Source organism: Cherax quadricarinatus, chromosome 18, assembly GCF_038502225.1.
Source record: "Cherax quadricarinatus isolate ZL_2023a chromosome 18, ASM3850222v1, whole genome shotgun sequence".
Taxonomy (NCBI): Eukaryota; Metazoa; Arthropoda; class Malacostraca; order Decapoda; family Parastacidae; genus Cherax; species Cherax quadricarinatus.
In genome coordinates, this window is record NC_091309.1 from 45,181,813 (window position 1) to 45,197,088 (window position 15,276).

Here is a 15,276-nt window from a genome sequence, read left to right on the forward strand (position 1 = left end):
AATGGAGGCAGGATCCATACATAGCTTTAAGCAGAGGTATGATAAAGCTCAAGGTTCATGGAGAGTGACCTAGTAGCGACCAGTGAAGAGGCGGGGGCCAGGAACTTGGACTCGACCCCTGCAACCTCAACTAGGTGAGTACAACTAGGTGAGTACACACACATAAACACACACACACACACACACACACACACACACACACACACACAGACACACACACACACTCATACACAAACTCATACACACATGCACACATACTCATAAACAAACACACACACAAACACACACAAACCCCCCCACCCCCCAACCCCCAACCCCCAACCACCACCCCCCAACCCCCAACCCCCCACCCCCCCCACACACGTGGTAATGCTTTATTTACAGGGAACAAAGTCAGGGTATTTTTCCAGAATGATCTGCAATATACCACTGTGGATAAAATACTTTGCCGTTTCTTGAACATTTCTGAGTGAGTTGTCTCTAAATTTATTAATTTTATCTCACTCCAGTACATAATGACGCAAGGTGTGACAATAGTCCATCTGGCAAAGTTTACATTCTGACAGAACTCACAGACATATTATTATTATTATTATAATCAAGGGGGAAGCGCTAAACCCGGAGGATTATACAGCGCCTGGGGGGGGATGTGGAAGGCATTCAGGCTTAATTCGGGGAACTGGAGCACAGATCCAATTCCCTAAATCAAGAGCCCCTCACCAACATCAAGGAACCTTCCTTGAGGGGACTCACAGACATAACACCAGACACAAACATCTCTATGACGTTCCCCTTTACACAAATTCTATGTATGTCAAAGGGCCTAAAATCTGGAACACCCTACCTGAAAACTCTAGAACTGCTGACTCATTCATCACCTTCAAAACTACCGTTAGACAACATCTTATCTCCTTGATACACCCTGTCAACTAACTACATGATAATCACCTGGTGATTCACACTTACACTCACCCACCCATTTGACTATAAACACAGAAATACGTTTCTTAATCATCAAATAATGAATCCTAAGTAGTCATAAGTTTGCCTGTGATACTACAATATAGAACCTGTGTATTGTGCCAAAACAAAAGCATTCACATTGCTAAACTCACAAACTATAATGTAGTCACTTAGCCTTAATACCAACTTACTCTATAATCTGTAATAATTTAGAGTTAAGAATTAATTTAAGTTTGCCCGAAATGCCTAGCAATGCTAGGTGTCCTAGTGGCCCCCTCTGTATTTAGTATTTTATAACATGTAAACCACACAATATCCAAAATCTGTAAACCCCGCATTGTAATCTTGATAGAGAATAAACTTGATTGATTGATTGGTTGATTGATTTGGTGGTGGTGATTTAACCTGCCAAAGATACTTGTAACCCAGCCGGAGCCGGGCGGTAGTGACATCCAAGAGTCTGCTTATTTTGTTGGATGCACCATAGACATGTGGCTCCTCCTGCATGATGGAATGATGATAGATGGACTGACTGGTGTCAGTCTCCCTGAGTCTCAAGTCAATAAAATTCAGTTGAAGTTCTTTTCGTATTATTGTTCTCAAACTACTACCTGACAAGCCAAGTTTGTAATCTACTCCCTCTTTCAAAGCTTAGCCAATTTATCAGTTCTATCATGCATCCGAAGACCAATGTGAGGTGGAATCCACAGCATGTGCACTCTGACTCCACTGTCCACAATCTTACCATACCTGTGTCTGGCTCCTGACACAAGCATGCCACAATTTATACTTAATGAGTTGAGAGCATTTATGGATGACAGAGAATCAGTTACAATTAAAGTGTCAATCTTAGATACATAGATGTATTTCAGTGCAAGGAGTATGGCAAACAGTTCTGTCTGAAGGGTAGAGGCCCAATTATTGATGCGTGCTTCAATTTCTTTATGAGAGCCATCACTCTGTACGACAACAGCAGCACTACCAGCTGCACCAGTGGATTTGTGAACAGAACTATCAACGTAAATAATTTGCGAGAGTGTGTGGTGTGTGACTAAGTTATCAATACAGCTTAAGGCATCATGTTTGGCTTCAAGGCGAAATTTTGGTTGTGATTTAAGAAGTAGTTTGGGGGGAAATGGAGGAATGGATGTTTGGAATGGGGTAATATCCCATGGAGCGGAGAAGTGTCGTTGTTGCCTAACTTGACATAGATCATGTATCTGATTTATGCGGAGGTCGGTTCCAGTTTTTTCGATCCATCTGGAGGAGTGATCACCAGTGCTGAGGAAAGTTTGGAGGGCTTCTGTGCAGGGGTTTGAATGGGCTGGCCTGAGCATATTAACCCCAATTAGGATATTTCTTTCAGTAACTCGATCTCTGATGCTCGGAATATCAAGTTCTTTTTGCAAATTTAAAATTTTGGCAGTACGAGGGCATCCTAAAATGATCCTCATTGCTTCGTTCTGCAGTTTTTCCAGCCCTCCAAGCTTCCAGTCAGACACAAGAGCAAGTAGTGGCGCAACATAATCAACCAATGATCTAATATAAGCAAGATACATCATTTTCACAGTGTTAATATTATCACTATACCTGGGTTGAAACCCTGGAAAGAAACATAAATGAATCCTCTCTCCTGAAACATGATAGGAATGCGGTATATAACTCAAATTATGGGCTGTGCAAACTCGATATATGTTTAGTGGAGTCTATTGTGTATACCCTTAAACAATAATATTATGCATAATCGCAGGATTGCTCGTTATGCCAGGGAGGTCTCGTGATGTTTTGGTGACAGACCTGTGTCTGCATACTGAACATAATGTTACATCCATCGTGAATATCGATATACTATATAACATATTATGTCTGTTGTGAATGTCGACATATTGTATAACCCATTTAGCTACAACTGCATGAAGGTATTGCAAGGCTACTAAACATTAGTAGTAAGGAAGTAGGCAAGTGGGTTCATTGAGGTATGGGTGCGTATGCATGCGGTTGCATATATTGCCGTGTATGGCAGCGCAGGAGTGGATGACCTGGAATAGGCCAAAAAGAGGCGGACAGTGTGACTTATTTCCATTTGAGATCCTAACCCGTCTAGGTAAAGGTACACATGGTTGACTGCAACTTAGTGATTGCAACTAGTTTAGTGGTTTACAGAATTAAGCTGTTAGTGGTGTTAAAGGATATTGGGAAAATTTAGGAATTGTCTAGTTATTATATCATAACAATAATATTAGAGAGATTCATAAATAATACATACATATTAATTGATACTGAGAACAGTTGTAGGCAGTATTTTGAAATATATGCTGAGATCCTCCTGGAGTTTACCTGGAGAGGGTTTCGGGGGTCAACGCCCCCGCGACTCACTCAGACCAGGCCTCATGGTGGGTCAGGGTCTGATCAACCAGGCTGTTACTGCTGGCAGCACGAAACTGACGTACGAACCACAGTCCGGTTGGCCAGGTACTGACTTTAGGTGCCTGTCCAGTGCCTTCTTGAAGACAGCCATGGGTCTATTGGTAATCCCCCTTATGTAGGCTGGGAGATAGTTGAAGAGTCTTGGGTCCCGGACACTTATTGCGTTGTCTATCAGTGTAGTCGTGGCACCTCTGCTTTTCATCGCGGGAATGTTGCATCTCCTGCCGAGTCGTTTGCTTTCACATGGAGTGATCTTCGTGTGCAGGTTTGGTACCAATCCCTCCAGGACCTTCCAAGTGTATATTATCTTGTATCTGTGTGTGTGTGTGTGTGTGTGTGTGTGTGTGTGTGCGTGAGTGCTTGCTTGTGTGTATGCATATATTTGTACGCTCGTGTGCATGTGTCTGTGCGTGCGCCCTCGTGTATGTGTGTGCGCGCGCGCTCGTGTTAGTGTATGATCCACTTAATATTTGTATTTATAACTCATTACAACTGTGACCAGGTGTGGACGTATCAGTGGTTCATTACTTTGTAATTTGTTCATGACTGTAACCATGTATAGGAGTGAGGCTGATTCATTACCTCTGTAACTTGCCATGATTGTGACCAGATCTACCTGGAGTTTGTTACCTTTGTAACTAGTTCAGCTATCATAACTTTGGGGTCCAGTCCCTGGACCCATTATGTACCTTTGTAATATTTTGACTACCGCCCACAGGATGGGTATGTGGTGACTACCGCCCACAGGATGGGTATGTGGTGACTACCGCCCACAGGATGGGTATGTGGTGACTACCGCCCACAGGATGGGTATGTGGTGACTACCGCCCACAGGATGGGTATGTGGTGACTACCGACCACAGGATGGGTATGGGGTGACTACCGCCCACAGGATGGGTATGTGGTGACTACTGCCCACAGGATGGGTATGTGGTGACTACCGCCCACAGGATGGGTATGTGGTGACTACCGACCACAGGATGGGTATGGGGTGACTACCGCCCACAGGATGGGTATGTGGTGACTACCGCCCACAGGATGGGTATGTGGTGACTACCGCCCACAGGATGGGTATGTGGTGACTACCGCCCACAGGATGGGTATGTGGTGACTACCGCCCACAGGATGGGTATGTGGTGACTACCGCCCACAGGATGGGTATGTGGTGACTACCGCCCACAGGATGGGTATGTGGTGACTACTGCCCACAGGATGGGTATGTGGTGACTACCGCCCACAGGATGGGTATGTGGTGACTACCGCCCACAGGATGGGTATGTGGTGACTACCGCCCACAGGATGGGTATGTGGTGACTACCGCCCACAGGATGGGTATGTGGTGACTACTGCCCACAGGATGGGTATGTGGTGACTACCGCCCACAGGATGGGTATGTGGTGACTACCGCCCACAGGATGGGTATGGGGTGACTACCGCCCACAGGATGGGTATGGGGTGACTACCGCCCACAGGATGGGTATGTGGTGACTACCGCCCACAGGATGGGTATGTGGTGACTACCGCCCACAGGATGGATATGTGGTGACTACCGCCCACAGGAAGGGTATGTGGTGACTACCGCCCACAGGATAGGTATGGGGTGACTACCGCCCACAGGATGGGTATGGGGTGACTACCGCCCACAGGATGGGTATGTGGTGACTACCGCCCACAGGATGGGTATGTGGTGACTACCGCCCACAGGAAGGGTATGTGGTGACTACCGACCACAGGATGGGTATGGGGTGACTACCGCCCACAGGATGGGTATGTGGTGACTACCGCCCACAGGATGGGTATGTGGTGACTACCGCCCACAGGATGGGTATGTGGTAACTACTGCCCACAGGATGGGTATGTGGTGACTACCGCCCACAGGATGGGTATGTGGTGACTACCGCCCACAGGATGGGTATGTGGTGACTACCGCCCACAGGATGGGTATGTGGTGACTACCGCCCACTGGATGGGTATGTGGTGACTACCGCCCACAGGATGGGTATGTGGTGACTACCGCCCACAGGATGGGTATGTGGTGACTACCGCCCACAGGATGGGTATGTGGTGACTACCGCCCACAGGATGGGTATGTGGTGACTACCGACCACAGGATGGGTATGGGGTGACTACCGCCCACAGGATGGGTATGTGGTGACTACCGCCCACAGGATGGGTATGTGGTGACTACCGCCCACAGGATGGGTATGTGGTGACTACCGCCCACAGGATGGGTATGTGGTGACTACCGCCCACAGGATGGGTATGTGGTGACTACCGCCCACAGGATGGGTATGTGGTGACTACCGCCCACAGGATGGGTATGTGGTGACTACCGCCCACAGGATGGGTATGTGGTGACTACCGCTCACAGGATGGGTATGTGGTGACTACCGCCCACAGGATGGGTATGTGGTGACTACCGCCCACAGGATGGGTATGTGGTGACTACCGCCCACAGGATGGGTATGTGGTGACTACCGCCCACAGGATGGGTATGTGGCGACTACCGCCCACAGGATGGGTATGTGGTGACTACCGCCCACAGGATGGGTATGTGGTGACTACCGCCCACAGGATGGGTATGTGGTGACTACCGCCCACAGGATGGGTATGTGGTGACTACCGACCACAGGATGGGTATGTGGTGACTACTGCCCACAGGATGGGTATGTGGTGACTACCGCCCACAGGATGGGTATGTGGTGACTACCGCCCACAGGATGGGTATGTGGTGACTACCGCCCACAGGATGGGTATGTGGTGACTACCGCCCACAGGATGGGTATGTGGTGACTACCGCCCACAGGATGGGTATGTGGTGACTACCGCCCACAGGATGGGTATGTGGTGACTACCGCCCACAGGATGGGTATGGGGTGACTACCGCCCACAGGATGGGTATGGGGTGACTACCGCCCACAGGATGGGTATGTGGTGACTACCGCCCACAGGATGGGTATGTGGTGACTACCGACCACAGGATGGGTATGTGGTGACTACCGCCCACAGGATGGGTATGTGGTGACTACCGCCCACAGGATGGATACTGCTAATAATAATAATAATAATAATAATAATAATAATAATAATAATAATAATAATAACAATAATAATAATAATGATATTATTATTATTATTATTATTATTATTATTATTATTATTATTAATATTTTTATTTACTATTAGTAGATGTGCAAGGTATACAGGCCTCGCTGACGTCAATGACACATTATATAGAAAGATACTTGTTATGCCGAGCATTTCGGGTAAATTAGGTCAGTTTTGTCCCAGGATGCGACCCACACCAGTCGACTAACACCCAGGTACCCATTTTATACTGATGGGTGAACAGGGACATAGACAACAGGTGTCTTATTGAAACACGTCCCTAATGTTTTCCAGCCATACCGGAGGAGATTCGAACCCCTGACCTCAGTATGTGAGCTAAGTGAGTTGACTAAGAAAATTTTATTCAATACCTTTAAGTCTGTAATGTTTACAGTGTACTGGATAAGATAGTTTCCATAAGGCTGGGATTCTTGCACCTGGATGTTGAAGTCTCCAAGAGTCCATGTGTCTTCCACATCAGGTATTATGTCAGGAAACTCTTCCTAAAATGTAAATAGTTATAAAGAATTGGTAAAAATTAAATGTGCGAATAAATATTAAAGCAAAATTAAAAGGTTACAAATGTAAATATCTGAAAATATTAAGCCAAAAATCATAATAAATTTTGTACCTTGATTTGCTTATCAAAAGTATTTAAGAGCAGCACAAGGGAGCAGCTTTTCTCCACCACTAGTCTCCAGAATTTTGAGAGAGTGACAGGCAGAGGATGTTCAGTAACTATCAGTGCTTCTTTGTGAATGCCAGTTAAGGTCACAGCATTGATATACTGGGACTCTGGTTGTCCATGTTCCGTCTGTAGTTGTACTCGATGGAAGTCTGCAGGTAATACTGAAATATTTCTATTCATTGAGAGAAAGCGCGGATTAGAAGAACCTTTGTACGTGAGTGGGGAAGGCAATGCTTTCATCCTAATAAACTCAGCTGAACTGTTTTTTAAATAACTGTCCAAGGAACGCAGAAGATCTTGTGCAGTTACAATGGTGTCTTCACCGAAGAGAATCTCATCAAGGACCTGTAGACTAAAGTTGTAATGTACTTGACTGTCAGCAAGCTGAGCTCGGCACTCCCTCAGGTGTTTAACTGCCTCAAGAGGATTGAAGTTTCTTTTGATTGTAATCATTTCGTACATAAGAAGTACCTGGAGAACTGTTCCTGTTCTGGCACTGCCTGCTGAGCAGTGGACAACAGTGCCACCTGTTGAAATAGATGCTCTAATTAAATCTTAAACATAACGAGAGCCTAAATTAATACTAGTATTTAATTCATTTTTATTACCAATGGGTTTTATTAATTCCAACTGTCTTCTATAGAGAGAAAAACAAACCAGGAGGAAGCAACACACCTGTACAGTGACTTCTTTGGAAGTGTCGGATCATTTGAGCTAAAGAACTGGCCTCATTTGGTATATCATAATCTGGCCAACTGGTATATTGGTAGTGTTGAACATTACGACTCACTCCAGCCTTTGTTACCTACAGAAAGAATAATATAAACATGAAACAACTCTTTCATTTGAAAAAAATAAAAGGTCATTTATAATATCGGCAATATTGCCTTAAATTTACAGGAATATTATAATTATCACACTTTAATTATTTTTTTTTCATAAAACAAAATCTAACAACTATATAAATGCATTGCATAAGGTATATCGAGGATATGTATTCACATACTCACTTTATGAGAGGAAACTACAACACATAATGGACACCATGCCCAGCCCTTCTAGGGTAGGGTAGGTGCCTGAGCCAGAGCTTGCAGCTCACAAGCCTGTCATTCCCATTAACCCCTCAGCTGTTGGCATGGCCGACGCGGCAGGTTGTGTAGCGGGCTAGCTGCGGGATTTTCAAGGATAGCTCCTGGTCAAAGAGGCTGACCAGGTCCCTACTTAACAGAACTCAGTGTGAATGCTTTGAAAAGATACCAGAGCAGCGAACGGACATCCCAGTGCATCGTTTCAGCGTAAATAGATGAAGTGTTGTGCAATTTTAGAGGGTTTGGTGTTGTAGAGTCAGGACCAGTCAGCGCCTCCCCCCCTCTCCGCTGGGGGGAGGGGGAGGGCGTGTGTAGTAAACAGTGACCCTCTCATAACGCCTCACCCCTGCGCGTCTCCTCCGCCTCACCCACCCAACTCCCAGCGCCACCCCGTCTGTAGAGGGTACTTCTCCCCTAACCCACGATGACACTGCAGGGAGTGCCGGGCTCACAGGAACTTCCACTACAGGGACAGCATCGTGGAGTTCGACCGCGAGGCAGCTGCCAGGTGTGCCACAGGCAGTGTGTACTCAGTTCCTCAAGCTTCAACATCCGTACACACGAGGGCCTGGGATCTTCAATCAACTTGGCGTCCACCAGGACGCTGACATGTCCCTAGGACAGCTCTCCATCGGGCTGCTAACGGAGTCACTGGCTTCTTGGACCTCTTGGGGAGGGTCGATGGTGCTCGTGCAAGCAGCAGATCCCGGGGCAACTTGCTGCTGTTTGCAATGGCTGTCTGCCGAGGAGAGACAGGCACCTAGCAACATCTGTTGTTGGGGCAATGGATGAATTCCCTACTATGTTTGTTAACTGCTCATTACTCTGTAATTTGTCTATGATTGTAATCATGTCATAACGTGTTTATCATTCATTACCTTTGAAACTTGTCATAATTTTGACCAGCTCTACCTGGAGCTCATTACCTTTGTAAATTCTCATGATTAATGTGTTTATGATTCATTACCTTTGCAATTATTCATGAGTGTGACCAGCTCAACCTGGAGCTCATTACCTTTGTAACTTGGTCATGATTATGACCAGATCTAGTTCATTACCTTTGTAACTTGCTCAGCTATCAAAACTTTGGAGTCCAGTCCCTGGACCAATTATGTACCTCTGTAATCTTTTGACTACCGCCCACAGGATGGGTATGGGGTGCATAATAAACATATTAAACTAACTAACTAACCATTAACCCCCCTCGGGCGGGGATGGCAGACCAGAGAGGCCTAGCTTCTCCCTACGAGAAGCTAGGCATGGGGACAGTTGGTCCCAAAGATGAGGGGGTACTTGTGCCACCTCCCATGGGAGACTTAGGTCTCAGACACTCCCTAAAGAGGGAGCCAAGGCCGGGCCACCACTTGGAAAGGCCCGGGCCGGGAGAAATACTGGCGAGTCTTTAATAATAATAAAAATAACTACAACAATTCTAGGTCAAACTGACACTGTATTTCCTGAATGTTCTGGAAGGTTCTGTGACACCGGTCGACAAATGAGGGATTTTTTCCCTCTATTTCATTAGTTAGAAGGTTGTCTGTTACGATTCACTATCGTAACTTTTTACATCACATGTCCTGTTCCCAGTGGTTGGAAGCTTGGGGTTGGCTATTGACTATCTTCTAGTATTTTCCTCATGCTATTTGCAAACTGTGAGGCCTACCCTGACCCGACTCCACATGGGATAGGGTGTGGGGGGGACCAGTGTGTGGGTTGGCATCCCACATGCCTTTCCCAGACAGTTTGAGACTGGCCGGTGCCTTTACACTACAACTCTCTGAAAACTTACCCTACTTCTCCTGTTGTTGTCTTTACTACATTGTACAGCTCCTGATGATGTACTGGGAAGTGTGGAAGGATTTCAGCTAAAGATTTCACCCCCTTTGGCTTGTCTTACATTGTTAAGAACGCCAGTCTGCGACTTTTTTGCATATATATATATATATATATATATATATATATATATATATATATATATATATATATATATATATATATATATATATATATATATATATATATATATATATATATATATATATATATATATATATATATATATATATATATATATATATATATATATATATATATATATATATATATATATATATATATATATATATGCAATAAGATCACAGTAAACAGAATATGCAAAACAACCACTCTGAAAGAATAGAGAAATTCCAAGCGCTTTCGTGACTACTCACATTATCAAGGAACTATCATTGCCAGTTCCTTGATAATGTGAGTAGTCACGAAAGCGCTTGTAATTTCTCTATTCTTTCAGAGTGGTTGTTTTGCATATATATATATATATATATATATATATATATATATATATATATATATATATATATATATATATATATATATATATATATATATATATATATATATATATATATATATATATATATATATCTTGCATCTCTTGCAGCCAAAGCGACATTTTGTATTTTTTGGCGACTATTTCCATACTATTCCGTAGTTCGTTGTTTATATATGTGGTGTAATTGTTGGTGCCTGAAAGTTGATGGCACCGTTGGACTGTCGTGCTAGTTTTAATTACCTAGAGTGCTTCTAGAACTAGTGTTACTGGTAAAATAAGCTGTGGTGTCATTGTTGTCAAACGTCCAACATTAACTTAAATATGCAACATCGAGGACCTGTCTGCCGATTTTGTATTGAAGAGAGACGAATTTTAAAACCCACTTGCCGTAAGAAAAAAAATTGGATAATCTTTCAGTTGCCTGGGCTTACCACACAGTTTGAGGTATGGCAGATGATGAAGCCAGCCAGCCACAAAGCCAGGGAAACAGTGCACCCAACAATGAAAGAAGAGGCACATGTCAGGTGTGCGGAGAGTTTCGAGCACGCAACAGGAATGGTAGCATTCGTGCACACAATGGGTGTGAGGGATCACATATGCCCCGAGTAGAGAGCAGCCCACAGCCTCCACAGGCAGATGACAATTCCAATGGCAACCTCCTCACTTGCGATAACCTTCTGTTGGCATTCAAATCCACTGCTAACAGTACCCTATCCCACATCCCTAAAGCGGCTCGCCCATATGCAGTAGGGAAATTCACAGACCTTCTTAAGCAGGTGAATGGAGGTTCCACCAACTTAGAAGCCCGAGGCACCATCCAAGCATGGCGCAATCTGCTCCTGTTCGGCAATGTCTGTCTTGCAGTTCCTGAGAGACGAGGCAAACTGCTAACCACGTCAGTTATCAAGGCAGTGCGCAACTACCCAAGAACGGATAATTGTGTCCCTCTGCCCCATCATCGCAGGAATCACAAAGGTAGACCCAAGAAAAGCCTCACTGAAAACGAGAAAATTTGCGCACAGATTAGCAAAAAAATTGAAGAAGGTAACACAGTGGGAGCAATCCGAATAATTACAAGTGACGACACTGTAGCCCCCCAAAGATGAGACCACAGCCCAAGCACTAAGAGACAAGCATCCAACCAGGGACACCATAACCATCAACAACAACCCTGAGGAAGACCCCATCACTGAACAATTAATTTTGCCTGAATCGGAAGTCTATAAGGCGACTGTGTCATTTCCTGCAGGATCTGCAGGAGGTTACACTGGAATTCGACCTCAGCACCTCAAGGAGATGGTAAATCCAGTACTCGGTGCATCTGCATCACTTCTTCTCACCGAGTTAACAACTTTCGTCAACAACTGCCTGGCTGGGCGAATCCCAGAAGAAGTTAAACCTTTCTTTTTCGGAGCCTCACTGTGTGCCTTGAAGAAGAAGGATGGGGAAATCAGACCCATTGCGGTTGGAAACACTCTTCGCCGTCTCGTGGCGAAAGCTGCAGTAAGAAACATTCGCCTAGAAGCTGCCAGTTTACTCCAGCCACACCAACTGGGCTTTGGAGTCCCTCAAGACAGTGAAGCTGCAGCTCATGCGGCAAGGGCCTACATCAGGGACCTACCAGAAGACAAGGCTGTAGTCAAACTTGATTTTAGAAATGCCTTTAATATGGTAAAGAGAGATGCTGTCTTGCCAGCTGTTCGGGATCGCTTCCCCAGTCTTTTTCCCTTCATCTCAGCTGGCTACAGCAAACCCTCAATTCTTTTGTTTGGGGAACATGAAATTCAATCATCAGAAGGTGTTCAGCAGGGTGACCCACTAGCTCCGCTTCTCTTCTGCTTGGCAGTAAGAGAATTAACTTTCAGCCTACGCAGCGAGCTCAACATCTGGTACCTGGATGATGGCACTCTGGCAGGTACTGAAGAGTCCCTGGTAGGGGACCTACAACTGGTGAAAACACAGGGAGAAGACTTGGGACTCGTCCTCAATCCCTCCAAGTGTGAAATCATCACAGCGAACCAGGAAATAACCAATGCTGTGCGAAGAATCCTCCCAGAAGTCTCTACTATAACTCCGTCCAACAGTACCCTCCTGGGAGCACCGCTGGGTCACCAGGCCATCGACACAGTCCTCAAGGACAAATTGAATGACCTGATGAGAATGGAGGAGAGAATAAGCAATCTTGATGCCCATGATGCTCTGTATCTCCTCACAAGGTGCCTTACTATTCCAAGACTCACTTACTTCCTGAGGTGTGCACCCTCTTTTGACAACCCAACACTCGACGAATATGACGCACACCTGAGGTCAACCCTTAAGAAGGCACTGAACCTGTCACTAGAGGATCAGCAATGGGATCAGGCAACCCTCCCAGTGCGACTGGGAGGTATAGGGGTGCGCAAAGCAACGCATGTTGCTTTTCCTGCTTTTCTGTCTTCGTGTTTGGCTTCCAGTGCATTAGTCAAGAAGATTGTTCCCGAACCCTTGAGAGACGTGGTGGGAGCTCAAGACCCCAGGTTTACTGAAGCAGCGATTCGGTGGGACACCCTTACAGATTCCTCCAGTAGACCAGTTCCTCCCAAAGAACACAAACAGTCCCACTGGGACAAACCGATCATGGAAAAAATCGCCAACACAATGCTCTCCAATGCCTCAGGAAAGGACAAAGCTCGTCTCCTGGCAGGAGATTTCCTGTTAGCTGTTCCCAATTCCTCCTTGGGCACTTGACTAGACCCACAGGCCATTCGGATTGGTGTTGCTCTTCGCCTAGCCGCCCCCATCCTCACTGAACATAGGTGTATTTGCGGCAGGGCGACAGCTGATCAATTCGGACTTCATGGTCTCGTGTGTCACACAGCAGAAGGGAAGTATGCCAGGAATGAGGAGGTCAATGACATCATAAAGAGAAGCCTCGCCACAGCCCGTTGCCCAGCTCAACGGGAACCCCAAGTGCAGAGGTCTGACGGAAGTCAAAAGCGTCCTGATGGAGCCACTATGCTACCTTGGAAGGATGGAAAGCAGACTGCCTGGGACTACACATGTGCCGCCACATTGGCAGACACCTACTTGCCATACTCCGTAGTGGAAGGGGGTGGAGCTGCCAGCCACAGGGAGACCCAGAAGATCCGCAAATATGAAGACCTTCCCCCTTGCTATAACTTCATCCCAATAGGGTCGGAGACCCTTGGAGCATGGGGCAAGTGTGCTCTAAAGTTCCTAATAGAGCTGGGTGAAAAGCTCATCATAGAAACCAAGGACCACAGGGCGACCAGCTTCCTCTTTCAGAGACTCAGTGTTGCAATCCAGAGAGGAAATGCCTGCAGCATTCTGGGCACGCGGCCCACCGCCGGGGAGCTGGACGAAGTATTCGAGATGTAGCGCTGAGTCACCTAAGTTGTTTTACTTTCTATCGTATTTTTTGTGAATGTTTTGTCAATGTATTTTGGCTTGATCAAGTGTGGGTTCCAAAAAGGCGCTGTATACTCCAGTATGGGCATGACATACACGTGTACAGTGTCTTGAACGATTCCTTACTAAGGTATTGGAATGCTGTTCTCAGGTTTGTAGGCGTCCATATGCTGCAGCAGTTATCTGGTTGATGTGTGCTTCCGGAGATGTGCTCAGTGTTATACTCTTCCCAAGATCCTTCTCCTTGAGCGAGGTTTGCAGTCTTTGGCCACCTAGCCTATACTCCATCTGCGATCTTCTGTGCCCTTCTCCAATCTTCATGATTTTGCATATGGCGGGATTAAATTCGAGAAGCCAGTTGCTGTACCAGGTGTCCAGTCTGTCCAGGTCTCTGTGAAATTCTGCCTGATCCTCATCTGATTTAATTCTCCTCATTAACTTCACATCATCTGCAAACAGGGACACTTCTGAGTCTAACCTTTTCATCATGTCATTCACATATACCAAAAATAGCACTGGTCCTAGGACTGACCCCTGTTGGACCCCACTCGTCACAGGTGCCCACTGTGATACCTCATCACGTACTATGACTCGTTGTTGCCTCCCTGTCAGGTATTCTCTGATCCATTCTGGTGCCCTTCCTGTTATACGCGCCTGATCCTCTAGCTTCTGCACTAATCTCTTGTGAGGAACTGTGTCAAAGGCCTTCTTGCAGTCCATGAAGATGCAATCAACCCACCCCTCTCTCTCATGGCTTATTTCTGTTACTCTATCATAAAGCTCCAGAAGATTTGTGACACAGGATTTGACTTCCATAAATTCATGCTGGTTGGCGTTTATACTCCTGTTCCTTTCCAGGTGCTCAGCCACTCTCCTCTTGATAATCGTCTCCACGACTTTGCATACTATACAAGTCAGTGACACTGGTCTATAGTCTCCTTTTTTAAAAATTGGAACTACATTTGCCGTCTTCCATTCCTCAGGTAGTTGCCCAGTTTCAAGGGATGTGTTGAAGGCTGTGGTTAGGGGCACAAACAGCATATCCACTCCCTCTCTAAGGACCCACGGGGAGGTATCAATGTCCCTCAGCGGCTTCTTCACCTCCTCCTCAGTTGTATGGCATTGGGGTTGATGTGCCCCTCTGTTCTGTCCTCCCCGAGGCCTTTCTGTCTCCACTGTAAATACTTCCTTAAATCTCATGTTGAACTCCTCACATACCTCTTGATCATTTCTTGTGAGTTCCCCACCTTCTTTCCTCAGCC

General features: G+C 45.8%; 1 protein-coding gene across 2 annotated transcripts in view; it reads right to left on the reverse strand.

Moving 5' to 3' along the window:
* LOC128689253 (receptor-type tyrosine-protein phosphatase alpha-like) overlaps positions 1-15,276 on the reverse strand; it is an 828,196-nt gene that overhangs the window by 35,760 nt on the left and 777,160 nt on the right. For both annotated transcript variants that reach the window (XM_070086466.1, XM_070086465.1), the window contains exons 21-23: positions 7,862-7,991; positions 7,130-7,713; positions 6,870-7,001 (exon numbers count right to left, since the gene is read on the reverse strand). In XM_070086466.1, coding sequence (XP_069942567.1) covers positions 6,870-7,001; positions 7,130-7,713; positions 7,862-7,991 — 846 coding nt within the window. The remainder of the gene's footprint in view (positions 1-6,869; positions 7,002-7,129; positions 7,714-7,861; positions 7,992-15,276) is intronic.